The sequence below is a fragment of the Ovis aries genome, chromosome 10 (genome assembly GCF_016772045.2).
Source record: "Ovis aries strain OAR_USU_Benz2616 breed Rambouillet chromosome 10, ARS-UI_Ramb_v3.0, whole genome shotgun sequence".
Taxonomy (NCBI): domain Eukaryota; kingdom Metazoa; phylum Chordata; class Mammalia; order Artiodactyla; family Bovidae; genus Ovis; species Ovis aries.
Genome location: NC_056063.1, coordinates 32,298,845 through 32,313,719, shown reverse-complemented (window position 1 = coordinate 32,313,719; position 14,875 = coordinate 32,298,845). Strand labels below are relative to the sequence as shown.

The window sequence follows — 14,875 nt, the reverse complement described above, 5'->3', positions numbered from 1 at the left end:
TTACCTTTTTGTACTTGTGACAAATCAGCATGGTTAAAACGGCGATGAAGGGAAGACAGAGGCCAATTGTCGCATAGAATGAGATGTTGTCCTGGATGGAAGGGAAGGGCCCTGCAACGGAAGAGCATCCCGGAGCAGTGGGTGAGAATCCGGAGATCGCAGGCTCGCTAAAACCTCTCACATCCTGCCCGAGGGGCTGTTATTTGTGATGCTTACAAGCCCTCTACACACAGAAGCCCACAGAAAAGTCAGGCCATATTCATATAAAGGACACTTCCTTCCCAGAAAATTTTAGATGATTCCGAACCCATTTTATTTATTTATCTGGCCACACCCTGTGGCTTGTGGGATCTTAGTCCCCTGACCAGGGATGGAACCCATGCCCCCTGCATTGATGCACAGAGTCTTAACCACTGGTAGGTCAGGGAAATCCTCTGAGCCCAATTTAAAAAATCATTTACTAGGGGTTTTCAGGATTACATCTATTTAAACCCATAGGATAGTCAAGCCAGATAAAAAAAGAAAAGAAGAAATCTGTCTACCATATATAAAATAGATAAACAACACAGTCCTAGTCTATAGCACAGGGGACTATATTTAATATCTTGTAATAAACTATAGTGGAAAAGAATCTGAAAAGTCACACATGTGACTGAATCAAGAGTGTTTTTCTGCTAGACATAAAGTAGACAAACAACACAGTCCCACTACACAGCAAAGGGAACTATCAACATATTCTGTGTTTTGTAATAAACGATAATGGAAAAGAATTTGAAAAAGAATGCACATATAAAACTGCATCACTTTGCTGTACACCCAAGACTAACACAACATTGTAACTCAACTATACCTCATTTTGAAAAAAAAAAAAAAGAAACTTGTGTTCCCACAGTGAAGCTGTCATATGAATGTGGGGAAGTTAGTTTGGGGATGCTGGTGATTCTAAACCATTAGTGTAGGCGGCCAGGTTTCAGAATTGCTTAATTTCAGAGGGCTCTAAATATCAAACCAAAAATGATAAAACAGCAGGCTAAAAGGCAAATAAGGAGATTAACTGAAAGGGAAAGAGGTAAAGACTCCAAATGACTAAATCCATCTCCCTGGATCTGGATCTCTGTTTGTCATTGCTGTTGTTCAGTTGCTAAGTTACATCCGACTCTTTGCGACCGCAGGGACTGTAACCCACCAGGCTCCTCTGTCCATGGGATTCTCCAGGCAAGAACCTGGGTTCTCCAGGTTGCCATTTCCTTCTCCAGGGGATTGTTCTGATCCAGGGATCAAACTCGAGACTCCTGCTTGGCACGCAGATTCCGTACCACTGAGCATCAGGGTCGTCAGGGTAGATGCCCACTATACCAGGAGTTTGGGGTACTACCCACGTTACCTGAATTCATGAGTTACAGTAACATCAGTAGAAGTCACTCTGCCCTTAAACTACAGAACATGTATATTCAGTGGGGATTCCTGCCTGACTCAAAAAGCCTTCTCATCTCACACACTGAATCTGCACACTCTTGTAAAACTCCCCCAAATAAAAGCTAAAGACAGGGCCTAACTTCTAGTGGGGAATTCCAGAAGGTGGCATGTTTCAATAGCGACTGCTGTCTACCTGGTGAGCTCAGAAGGATTGTCTCACAGGACGTGCCAAGAGCATTGTAGGCACAACACTTCACCAGGAACCCTTTGATGGCCTCACTCATGTTCAGCGTGCTGCTCGATATCCACTGTCCAAACACTTTCTTGTTGGCCTTTTTATTCCAAATTCCTTCTGTGATTTCTTCTGTGCAGCTGAAAATAAATGGCAGAGAAGTCAAAGGGGCATGACTGTCATCAGATTGGAAGTAAGGGTTTCTCTAATGGGGTTTGTAAGAGACACATCTATTATAGGTTATCAGAAACAATCTGTGATCATTGAGAATTATGATCAACTAGGAAGGTAAGCATTTGAAATGCTCTAGCGTTTCTTCTTAAACTGAATTCACGAGAAAGCGTCAGTACGTCAGAGAGAGTTTCATATTCTAACACAAGAGAGGCCAAGGTCCTCATTACTTGGGGGACTTGTCTGAGCACTTCTTCCAGGTCCAGGATGGTATAGGGTACCCATCAGAGGAGCAAGAAGCCTGACTTGCAGATGCCTCAGCCAGCACTTGAGGCTTCCCTGTAGAAAACAAGAGGAAAACAAGCTCATGGAGCAGTGCGCTTTTCAGAAAGGGTTTCAAAGTCAGGTTTATATAGGCTGCCCATGCACTCTAAGCAGTTGTGCTTCTTGGAGGCTGTCTCAGGCAGGACTCAAAGAGGGGGGTCCTTTCCCCTTGTCCTGTCACCTTCGGTGCAGGCAGCCCTACCACCTCTCTGGGGAGCACCCCCTGTCCATCACTAGACCCTTCCTGGAGAGAATGCAGGTATAGACTCTATCTACTTGGTCACCCTAAAATGAGTCTTAGCTTCAGGAGAAGCATCTGCAGAAAAAGTCCAATGAAAGGTACTCTCCTCTTTTCATAGACCAAAGAAACAAAAATTATTAAAATGACTAAATGGCAGGTAGTATGACTTTTGGCTTTTTCTTAACATGATCTTTCAAAGTACTAAAACCAGTAAAGTGATACACTAAAGCACCTTCTGAGAGGACATGGACTCAGCATCTTCACTTAAAAGGATGAGCCCTCAAAGAGGCCTGTGTATCAACAGAGCCAGGAGATATGAAGATACAATTTCAGAACACTTCCACAGGTCAAAACAGTTTCATCACACTCCTTCCCTAAGCCATTGCTTAGCTCTTTCTGGTCTGAGTTAATACATCATTAAGGAGTCACAAGAGTGAAATAAAATTTCTTGACTACTTCACTTCTGGTTCTTTTTTTAAATTTCGATTTATTTATTTTTAACTGGAGGATAATTGCTTCACAATATTGCGTTGGTTTCTGCCATACATCAACATGAATCAGCTATAGGTATATGTACGTCTCTTCCCTCTTGAACCTCCTCACACCTCCCACTCCATCCCACCCCTGTAGGTTGTCACAGAGCCCTGGTTTGAGCTCCCTGCCTTATATAGCAACCCCCACCCCCGGCCATCTAATTTAATATGGTAATATATGTCTCCATGCTACTCTCCCCATTCATCCCACCCTCTTCACTTACTTCTTATATTCAGTGTGAACTCTTTGGTGAACTGGGCGTCATCATTTTCTGCATGGAAGATATACTGTCCTGGCTGGTGTTTATGGTTGCAAAACTTAGATATGCTGTTGGAAAGAGTTAAAGACAGACTTAGCCAGATTCTTTGAGGAGATGCTGAAATGAGTGATGGTGTGCTTGGGAAGAGTCTCCCTGGAGACACTTCAGTCTCTCAAGCTCAGTGGAGGTGGCGTCTTCACTTGCTACTCAAAGTGTGGTCTACAAACAGGCAGCATCAGCCTCCATATTATCTGGGAATTTGTTAGAAATACAAAGTCCCAGCTCTGCCCCTCCCCTACACCTACTGACTGAGAGTCTACATTTTAAGATGATTTCCTTGTGATTCACATGCACATTAAAGGTTGAGAAGCCCTGATCCAGGCTGGGGCTCCTAAGAGAGACAAGAAGGTTCCAGCCACTACTGTTACATCCATTCCAGACTAGTCTGACTTCCCAGAAACATGGAAAAACCTTGGCGGGTGGCAGAGCCCATGACCCCTCAACTTCCTGAAAGGACAGCTCTCTGAAGCTGGTCCAAGGCAGGACCTATGACCAGCCCTTGACTCCCATAGCAATTAACAGCGATGAGGGCTCAGATCCACTGAGTTTGTCCAGAAATCTCTGGGTAGTATCAGCAGGCTCTAGTATCTACTTGGAGTGCTCATCCATCATACCAACCAGGTATCTGGTATTGGGGATTACCCGTCATACCTACCAGGTACATTGTACCTGGGCCAACTGATCAAGGACCCTGGAAAACAACCTAATTATTTAGACCTGATGGAGAAAGCAGGGAGGGGATGCTGTGGACTCCTAAGCAGGAGAGGAAAGTGATGAACAGTATTTCAGTTGAGAGTGAAATGCAGCAGGAAAGTGTATGGGAGGGAAGTAACCCAGCAAGTCCTTCATTCATTCATGGATTCACTCATTCATTCTCCCATCAATGGCACAGGCTGTTTGTGGGAGGAATTCAGAATACAACAGTCAGTCAGAAAAATCAGATTTCTGTTCTCACAGAACGAAGGGTTCAAAGGCAGACAAGTAAATACGCAGCTACCGTGCAATGTGGGAAGTCGTAGGAGAGAAGTAAAAGATCAGACTTAAGAGCTCAGAGTGTGAAAAGATGAGTGTTGTCGAAGGCAGGGAAAACGGGGAGGGAGCAGAAACAGCCAACGTAAAAGGCACCAGGACCACGAGAGGCAGGAGGTGCTGGACCAGATGTGAAGATGAAGGAGAGACCAGAATCCCAGCTGATTCCCGAGTCGGACCATCCGCCTAGCAACCGCCAGAGCAGCTTCTGAGTACCGGTTTACCCGACGCCAACATTCTGCAACCTTAACTTGGAAGCTCAAAGGTAATTCTGACTGTGGACAGTGATGGGAGATTCCATTTCCTACCAAGTGAGCGAGCATCTAACAAGCTTTTTGTTTGCCTCGTTAATAAGAAGGCTGAAGAGGCAGAAAGGGGACTTTCTTATCTTGACCTACTTCGGGACAACAAGAAGGAAATGGTTGCTGCAGTGGAAAATGACAGAAAGATGGAGGGAAAGGCAAATTGTAACTTTAGGGAGAAAAGTAAGCAACACTACATGCAACTCCCAGACTTTACGAAGGCAGGGTTTAAGTGGTCCGAGAAGAGAAAGATGTGAGCGTCCACAAGGGAAAATGTAATTCTCACTGGACAACAGCCAAAGACTCTGCAAAGGAACAAGAGATTAAAAGAAAAGCCAGTCTGGCTGGCCAGGGACCATGCTAAAAGCATCATTCAATTTGATAAAGAAATGACCAATACAACAATCGATAATTGCGTAGACCAAAGCAATCTGGTTTGTCTTTTTTTTTTTTTTTTAAGTGGAGACTGCATTGGTTTTATTTTTTTTTTAGCTGCACCATTTGGCATGTGGGATCCTAGTTCCCCGACCAGGGATCAAACATTGGAAGTGCAGAGTCTTAACTACTGGACTGCCAGGGAAGTCCCAGAAATCTTTTTTTGAACAGTTTCCCTCCTAAGTCTCTTGTGCTGTCTGAATGGAGCCTGATTTGCCATGGATAGATGAGATAGGATCTGAAACGTTCTCGCTCTTCCAGGTAGGAAACTGGTCATAGAAACAGCCCGGACAAAAAAACCCTGCATATTCAAGTCCTCCTCAACCACTTGTCCACTTGTCCTATTTATGGCAGTTGACCCCTTCAAGGGCAACGACTGCAGTGCTGACCCTCCCCTGGAAACTCCAGGAGGACTAACCAGTTAGGACCAGGGAGTTTCAAAACTTCCTCTTTCCCTGGGACTTTTCTGAAAATGGCCAGCAGGCAGGAGATGGGAGATCAGGAAACGAGTTCACAGTGAAACACCTTTGGTGACTAAGATGTATTCTCAGTACAAATGAGAAGGGATTTCTCCTCTGTTACGAGCAAAATGCAGGTGATTTTCAGTTTTCATTTAGCGGCCAGAGGGGAGGACTTGAGAAGGCACAGGTATTTCCAGCAGCGCAGGGAGTAATTTCACTAGAAAGAAGGCTTTGTTCAAAGAGCAAGGGATGATGAAAGACAAACCGGAGGATAGGGAATAATAAAGGGCAAATTGGGGAAGCTGAGAGCTTCTGAAACCGGAGAGTCGGGGGCTGGCAAGACTGAGGGACTCTTCGTGGCACTGGGAGGCCCCATCAGGAGACCTTGCCCACTCAGACGGTGGGGTGTGGAGTGGGCACAGTCTGGCTGAAATTGAACCCGGTCCACACGTTTCTGTCCAGGGTCAGACACAGGGGTGGGAGAGGTGCTGCTGATTTTATGTCACTCTACATAATACTAAGCTTGCTTTTATTTTATTTCAGGGTAGCCCAGAATCCTGGGGAAATATAACCATTAAAAACCCAATAGTGGGCACTTCCCTAGCAGTCCAGTGGTGAAAACTCCACGCTTCCAATGCAGGGGGCGTGGGTTCGATCCCTGGGTGGGGAACCTAAGATGACACATGCCTCATGGCCAAAATATAATAAAAGAAAAATTTCAAAACATTTTAAATCAAGAAAAATCCCCAAGAGTGAAGCATGGCACATTTCAAAAGGAGGAAATCGCACACCTGTATGTTTGTTCTCTCACACGCTGGGTGTGAGAATCTTGAACATTTGAAATGAACTGGTGTCCAGAGGCAGTACCAGAGTGATGGTTACAAACACAGGCTTTGACTCTGCTATCTCCCGGACTTCCCCGGTGGCTCAGCCAGTAAAGGATCCGCCTGCAGTGCGGGAGACCCAGGTTCCATCCCTGGGTTGGGAAGATCCTCTGGAGAAGGGAATGAAAACCCCACTCCAGTATTCTTGCCTGGAAAATCCCATGGACAGAGGAGGCTGGTGGCCTCTAATCCACGGGGTCACAAAGAGTCGGGCATGACTGAGAGACTAATGCCCACCGCTATCATCCAGCGGTGTGACCTTGGACGAGTCATTGAAACTCTCTGTTCTGATTTCCTTATCTGCAAAGTGAAGATAGTATCTACCTTATATGGTTGTTAGAGTAGTTTTTGTTACATTTTCATTAAAGCAGTTTTCCATAAACTGCTTATAATAGTGTCTAGTTGTTGTTCAGTCGCTAAGTTGTGTCTGCCTCTTTACGACCTCATGGACTGTAGTCCACCAGGCTCCTCTGTCCGTGGGATTTTCCAGGCAAGAATACTAGAGTGGGTTACCATTTCTTTCTCCAATGATTGTGCCTAGCACATAGTAAACATGATAAATGAGTTAGATCATCATTACTATGAGGCTTATTAAGTCTGGGAATCATTCTGAATAAAAAAGACATTTAGAAGCTTTACTCTGGGGTATACCTTGTCAGAAAGTCACATTAAAACAAAGATGCAAATTAAAAAAAAAAAAAAAACTTAAGTAAATGCCCATCAAGGAGTTAGACAAAATAAAATCTTCCGAAAAGTGGAATACCATGTAGCCATAAAAGTGATCATGTAAATAATAATACACTTATTAACACAGCAAGAGATGATATTTTAAAGGGGAAAATGGGGTGACAAATGGCACAATTAATTTCATGTTTATACAAAAACCTATACTTCTGTTTCTATCATGGCAGTTACATAGACAAAGTCTGAAATATAAGCCCTGGTGGTGGAATTGCGGGTGTTAGATCTTTTTTCTTTGTAAGGCAATTTCAGAAAATAAGAGTGCATGAAAGGGACTGACTTTGCCCCAGGTCTGGGGTAAGTAACATAACCTGTTTCCATATTTCATAAAATGGAATGATGAGGATCAAATGAGATGATCTGTATTAAGGACTTTACACACTGGCACATCGCAAGGGCTCAAAGAAGTTTCTTTTGTTCTCGGTGAGGCTTCATGACCTGGTCAGTACCTTACAACTGAGTGGGCAGGATTTGGAAATTCCCACTGTTCACTACAAGCAAACATCTTCTCCTTGTGTTTGTTACACTCAGGGCTCATCTCCTTCAGGGAACCAAAACAGTCCTTCCAAAGAAGCTCAATGCAGTCCTGCAATCACATATCATTTATTGACTTGAGAGCTGGCTTTTCTGTTTGTCCCGAGAAGGACCGTGGCTCATCACTCAGAACCCACACTCTACCATACCGCCGGTACCAGGAAGCACTGTTAATGCCTGTGGTGGGCAGAACTCAGACTGGTAGAATTGGAAAATTATATATTTCAGGAAAAAAGAAAATACAGGAATCTGGCATGCCTAAGGAGAGTCTCTCAGAAGAGACTATTTAAATAATTATAACATCCTAATAAGTTGTTTTGTGTGTGTGTGTGTGTGTATGTGTGTGTTTAACTAAGAAATTAGGAAAAGCTAAGGCAGATTTGTTTATAAGTCTACAGAGATAGGAAATTAAGCAAACGAACAGATGAAATATCCTAGAACCTTTTCCCAAGACCTGGTTATCAGGGCTGCTGGAAAGTTACAATTTCATAAAACGTAAACATAAAGGCAAACCCTAATAAACTCTGTGCAATATTTGAGGAAGTAAATTGGAGAAACGAAGCTGTGAAGGTGGGGGAAGCTGCTCGATTTCTGGCACACACACGACCACACCAAAGCTTTTTCAGGAGTACTGTTATTACGAGACCTTTCGGTTACACAGAAAAACTGGTGGCACTTTGCTTCTAAAGTCCTCTCCTGCCACATGATGAAAATTCTGTACTTCATCAACAAAATTGTTTGACTAAATAGTTGAAACTGAGTGGTGGGTAAAGGATGCTGACTCTATTATCCCCTGAGTTCACTAGTAAATTGGGAATGTTTTAGAATAAACAATGGAAAAGAACTCAGAATTTAGTCTGCACCCCCAATGACAACACAGAGCCTCATGCACAGAGCAGAAGATACTGAGAGCACTTGTGTTCAATTTTTTTGGTCATTCATCTTTTATTCAATATTTTGAGTGTCTTTTTCATGATGAAGGAGGCTGTGTGTCACCTGGCATTATGAATCAAGTGGGCCATCACACTCACTGAATCATTTTCATCAATTAATATTGTAGCTCTTCAAGAACTTTTTAAATAAAATAAATACTGAGTGTTAAGTGCAGTGGTGAGTGCACATTTTGAGTTGATTTCTGGGAGGTGATGATGAATTCATTCATTTACTAAATGGCTGTTGACTATTTACTAAATAGCTGTTGCCTTGTACAATAGCACAAGGCATTGTACAACGCCTTTCTAAAAAGACAGGAAAATGGCAGTGCCTATCAACAGCGATTCAACACCCAAGAGGCTAACTGTATCACCCGGTAACTAGGGGTGAGAGGTACAATCACCCTAGGCATCAGGATCTTCCCTAATTTATCCATTTAGCTGCCTCTTAAAGACAACTACTTGGGGTCAGGGATGCAGGCTTTGATCATGGAATGAAACCAGATGAACTAGATTGGCCCAAGACCCATATATATCAGAGACACGGTCCTCTAATCAGTGAGTCTGTCAGATCTTAAGAATGGTGCCAGGTGTCACCAGCACAAATAGCAACAACCTCCCAGGTGGCCCCTGGCACTTAAATGAGCCTGCATAACTTGAGGGAGTTGAGGGGGAGACATCACCTTGTTCACACCTGTAGCCCCTGAAGGCATTGAGCCCACTGAGAAGGTATTAAAGGAATATTTGTTGAACTAAACTGAACTGATCATCTGTCTCTTTGAATCAAGGTTGCAAGAGAATCTGTAGAACTAAGAGCTTCTCTGACACCGGGTGACAACACAAAGAAGAGGGAAAGGGACTGCACGGACACCCTAAACACGAGTAGTCAACTCAACTAGCAGGACGACTGGCCCTCTGCCTTCTAATTTCAGAAGTTTGATGGTTGAGAATAAGGGTGTATGACAATGGGGTGACGCCCCCCTCCAAGGCAGTGGTTCTCAACCACAGGAACTTTTTCTCACCAGGGGACATCCAGCAATGTCCACAGATATTTTAGGCTGTCACAAGTGGGGTTAGTGGTGCTACTGACATCCATGGGGAGGAGACCTGGGACTCGGCAGAATATCCTACCACACAGAAGAAAGACGCCACCACCACCGCCCCCAGCACCCTGAGTGGAGAATTACCGAGCCCAGGATGTCAACAGTCTGCTGTTGAGAAGCCCTGAGTTAGGGGACTGTGAGTCCATCCAAAGGCTGCCTTCTTAATTACTTTAAAAATGAATGCTTTGAACATTAGGAGGTTTGGGCAAGAGAGGATAGACAGTTCCATACAAACTCTGAATTACAGAGTGCTTTTTAAAACGCACATAAGGGAATTTCCTGGTAGTCCAGCGGCTAAGACTCCAATGCAGGGGGCCTGGGTTCAATCCCTGGTCATGGAACATGCCTCAACTAACACCTGGCACAGCTGAATAAAGAAATAAGTAAAATATTTTAAAAATTAACTGACTTCTAAACCAAAAGTTATTTTTAAAAAATAAAAAAGCAAACAAGGATCAGCTACAAATCACTTTGGGGTATGGAATAGCATGGTTATCAGGAAACAGAGAAGAATCAAGATGAAAAGAGCTTGAATTTCCCTGGTGGTCTAGTGGTTAAGAATCCTCCTGCCAATGAAGGGGACATGGGTTCAATCCCTGGTCTGGGAAAGATTCCACATGCCGTGAGACAACTGATCCGGCATGCCCTAGAGCCCACGGCTCTTCAACAAGAGACACCACCTCAGTAGGAAGCCTGAGCATCTCAACCAAGAGTAGCCACCACTCTCTGCAACTAGAGAAAGCCGGTGCCCAGCAACAAAGACCCAGCACAACCAAAATTAAATAAACAAAACACTTTTTAAAAAGATGAAAAGAGCTTAGCTCTGACTCATCTCCTAGACCTGTACCATCCAACAGGAATATAATGCAAGCCACATGCATAATTTTAAAGTTTCCAGTTAGCTACCTAAAAAAGTGAAAAGGAGTAAACAGTAATGATAGATTTATTGAACTTAATATATCTAAAATACTAGCATCTTAACATATAATCAAGATAAAAATTTTTGAGATATCTCACAGCCTATTTCTCATACTAAGTCCTAAAAACCTGCTGTGCATGTTACAGTCACAGTGCATCCCCACTGGCACCAAATGTCAAGCTCTCAACAGCCACGCGTGGATAGATCCGGACTGCACAGTCCAGGACCAGACCTGTGACAGGACTCACCAGAGGTTCTCATTAAACACATGGACTCTGGATGCAATATGCCTCTGCGATTACTCAAGTGTATTTATTAAAGAGCAAAGGAAACAGGTGCACCCCAGAGAACCAACTTCTGACCATAGTTTCTCTTGTGACTGAACTTTCAGCATCTAAACTCAATAGCTAGCAACTAGCAAAGGAGATTAATCCAAGCCCTGACATGGCACCTTGAAACAACGTTCAGCTGTGCTCCAAGTGTCCTGCAAGTCAGCTGTAATGCCAAGAAAAATATATTTCGATGGTGAAAACCACTGCAGAATCAGTATATTGTGATAAAAATTGGACCAAGAATCAACTGTGCAGTATTCTTTTGAAAAATGTAGCCTTGGGGCATAGCGCCCCAATTTTGGTTCATCGTGTCTGAAATGGGAGCAAGGAATCCACGTTTTAATATCCATCCAGATGATTACTATACAGTTGGTTTAAGGACTCACGTTGAGAATCAGTGGTTTACCATAAGCCCATTGACTCGCTTAAGACAGGACAGGTGCCTCTCAGCTCATAGTCTATCCTGAAACCATTGTTACCAGGGATTAGTTTTAAGAGATAAGAAACATCAGAGCCCATAGGATATACAAGGAAGAGCCGTTTTTTTGAGGGAGAAAGAGAGATAAATTCGGAGTTTGAGATTAACATATACCCACTACTATATGTAAACTAGGTTAACAACAAGACCTACTGTATGGCACGGGGAACTGCACCCAATACCTTGTGATAATCTATAAGGGGAGAGAAGCTGAAAGAGAAGATATATGTATGTGTAAGAGGCTTCCCTGGTGGCTTCCCAGCGGCAAAGAATCAGCCTACTAATGAAGGAGACTCAGGTTTAGTCCCTGGGTCGGCAAGAGCCCCTGGAGAAGGAAACGGCAACCCACTCCAGTATTCTTGCCTGGAGAATCCCATGGGCAGAGGAGCCTGGCAGGTTACAGTCTATGGGTTGCAAAAGAGTCAGACATGACTATAGCGACTACACAACAGCAAAAAATGTGTATAAATGAATCACTGTGCTGTACACCTGAAACTAACATAACACTGCAAATTAACTATCCTTCAACTATCAATCAAAAACATGCTGATTTTTGTTTTCCAAAGAGGGACTGAAGAATTTCTCCCCTAAGAGAAACTTGAGTGCAGTTGGACAAACCCTCAGGAAAATGAGATTTTCCTTCAGCATTTATCCTTGGGCTACATCTGTGTTTGTTTTTTGAAAACTCAAATCAATATACCTATAGGTAGCGTTTTCGGTTTTTCAGGGGTTTTACTTCCTCAGCCGTCTGCCAAGGGGCTGAGAGAGACTTGGTGTACCAGTAGCACATAGCCTCAAATAGGAAGTAACTATCGGTGACTCAGAAAATGCCGCACTCAAACTGATAATGGTTCTTTCTGTTTTTCGTGAGTAGGTTGCACTCTTTGAACTGATTAAAGAGTTGTCATTGTGCCCTCAAGTCCGCTGCTTTGCTTGCCTTCTACATCAGCATGATAGCACTTTAACTCCAGGGTAACCAGAAGGGTCTGGCCAAGAATGACGATGCCTCTTGGACTCACCTGTACCCATCATCCAGACCACTTTGCTCACAAGGAAATGATTTTCGAGAGAAGGTCCACGTACATCTGATTTGTGGGTATGCTTTAAACCTGACAGAAAAACAAAACTCTTCATACTGGTCAATTTCATAATCTTCATTTGATTTGGAAACGTTTATAAATCCCTTTTCTGTAAAAAAAAAAAAAAAAAAAAAGAATGCATTTCTAAATTAGATAATGAGATTCATATGGAAATATATTGAGAAGATAAATTTTTATTCATCAGTTTTAAGCAAGAAAACTGAGATTTGATAGCCCAACAAGAAACACATGAGTCCTGTCCCAGTTAGAAGCCTGAGCACATCACCTTCTGATTCCGCTCAGAATTAGATGTGAATAATCTATGCTCTTCCCAGAGAAATGTATAAAGACATCTATTGATTTTGCATACAACTTCAAGGGGTTGGAGGACTCCCCCAGACCTGGTGAACCATGGACACAGAGGGACCCACCTACAATCCCTCAGTCAGAAGGGCCTCCTCGTGACTTACCCTACATAAAATAATCTCAGGGCACAAATAAAAGAACAGTCTAGCCAGTGATACTCACAAGGTTTCCCTGGGGAATACTTCCTTGTTAGTTTGATAAGAGAATCTTTTTATTTCTCAGCATTTTCAAAGTAGGTGGCTAAAGGCTGCCACCTCCTCAGAGATCACTTTTTTAAAAAAAATTTATTGCTGTCTCTGAGATTACTTACAGCAGGGTTATTGTCAGATCCTACACAGCCCACCCAAATTTCCATTTCTTCAAGGTTCAGTGGTAAAGAATCCACCTGCCAATGCAGGAGACACAGGTTCAATCCCTGGGTCAGGAATATCCCCTGGAAAAGGAAGTGGCTGCCCACTCCAGTAGTCTTGCCTGGAGAATCTCCTGGACAGAAGAGCCTGGCAGACTACAATCCATGGGGTCCCAAAAGAGTTGGACACAACCAAGTGACCAAAAAGTATTTGTTGGGTTTTCTCAGCCACTGCTCTCTGCCCTTGAGGGGCAGTTCTCAGGTAGTTCTTAGAACAAGTGCTTATTAATGGTGCATTCTGCGTCTGGCTCTCAGCCACGTCTGGGACTACAAGGATAGAAGGAATTATTCCTGTCCTTAGGAACCTTCCAGCCTATTGGAAGACAAAAATCCACAAACAGAGGGTCACATTACAATGTGATGAGTGCAAAAAGAGTGGCATTCAAGCAGGCTCAGGCTCGTTTAACCGGAAAAGGAAGGGAGGGGGCAGCTTGTATTGATTTCACAAAGCTATCCTAATTCAATTTCTCTCTCATCTTTTTGATACTAACCTTATACTGAAAGCAGAATTTGCAGCACCTCCCTTACACTCCACACTAAAACAAATAAAAACGCGAGTACAGATTATGTGCGCAGCTGCATTACCTAGGATGGTGACCAAAGCTGATTTACTGGGATGCTCTGAAGAGGAACAAGTGTAATAGCCAGTGTCATTTCTTCCCACTGATGATACAAAAGCAAACAGAATCCGTATCATAGTTCTGTTTGTGGAATAGGTACTCATCTCAAAGTAGCTGCCCTAGATTTTAATATAAAACAGAGTTTGAATGGAGTGATTTCCACCTGGATACTTGGTTCATTTTTCTGCATTTCAGAATACAAGCTCATCCTCTCACCTCTTCCAGTGCTTTATTCTCTAATTCCCAGCTGAGCCCGAATCCATGGTTTACGTGAATGGCTTTGCACCTTATCCATAAAGGTTCCCCTACTTTAAGAAATAATTGTGGCGGTGTGGTCTGAGGAGTCTGGTTTAGATCTAGAAGATGAAAAAATCCCGGGTAAGAAGAAAAGTGATTCCCCCCTGCCCCACACAATATATCCTGAACATTCTGCAGAATAAAGGCTTTAATGGTATCTCAGGGCTTCCCTGAGGGCTCAGTGGTAAAGAATCTGCCTGAGACACAGGAAGATCCCACGTGCCATGGAGCAACTAAGTCCATGGGTCACAACTGCTGAGCTTCTGCTCTAAAGCCTGGGAGTCGCAACTACTAAGCCCATGTGCAGCAACTACTGAAGCCCACACGCCCTGGAGCCCGTGCTACGTAACAAGAGAAGCTACCACAATGAGAGGTCCGTGCACCCCAACTAGAGAGTAGCCCCCCATTTGCCGCAACTAGAGAAAAGCCTGTGCATCAACAAAGACCCAGCACAGCCAAAAAATAAAATAAATAAATTTTTAAAAAAGATTTTAATGGCATCTTAAATATTACAAACTATCCACAATAAAAGGATCTTTCAGAGATTAAGTAGTCTCTTATGAAGAAATGAGCACAGAAAGAATCCATAATATTATACTGAAAATGGCCTGAAGGAACTATAGCATTTTTGAAATTGAGTGAGGACCTAAGGGGTGATGATTAGTCCCAGACTGTCTCCAAGGAACAGTCACAGAAAATGGACACGATATGACGGTC

At 43.3% G+C, this 14,875-nt stretch overlaps 1 protein-coding gene across 1 annotated transcript in view; it reads right to left on the bottom strand.

Annotated features, from left to right (window-relative positions):
- Positions 1-14,875, bottom strand: part of FLT3 (fms related receptor tyrosine kinase 3) — a 67,462-nt gene that overhangs the window by 19,275 nt on the left and 33,312 nt on the right. Inside the window, exons 7-13 of the mRNA XM_042254857.2 lie at positions 14,078-14,217; positions 13,827-13,980; positions 12,407-12,575; positions 3,142-3,245; positions 2,050-2,158; positions 1,610-1,788; positions 5-111 (exon numbers count right to left, since the gene is read on the bottom strand). Of these exons, the coding sequence (XP_042110791.1) occupies positions 5-111; positions 1,610-1,788; positions 2,050-2,158; positions 3,142-3,245; positions 12,407-12,575; positions 13,827-13,980; positions 14,078-14,217 (962 nt within the window). The remainder of the gene's footprint in view (positions 1-4; positions 112-1,609; positions 1,789-2,049; positions 2,159-3,141; positions 3,246-12,406; positions 12,576-13,826; positions 13,981-14,077; positions 14,218-14,875) is intronic.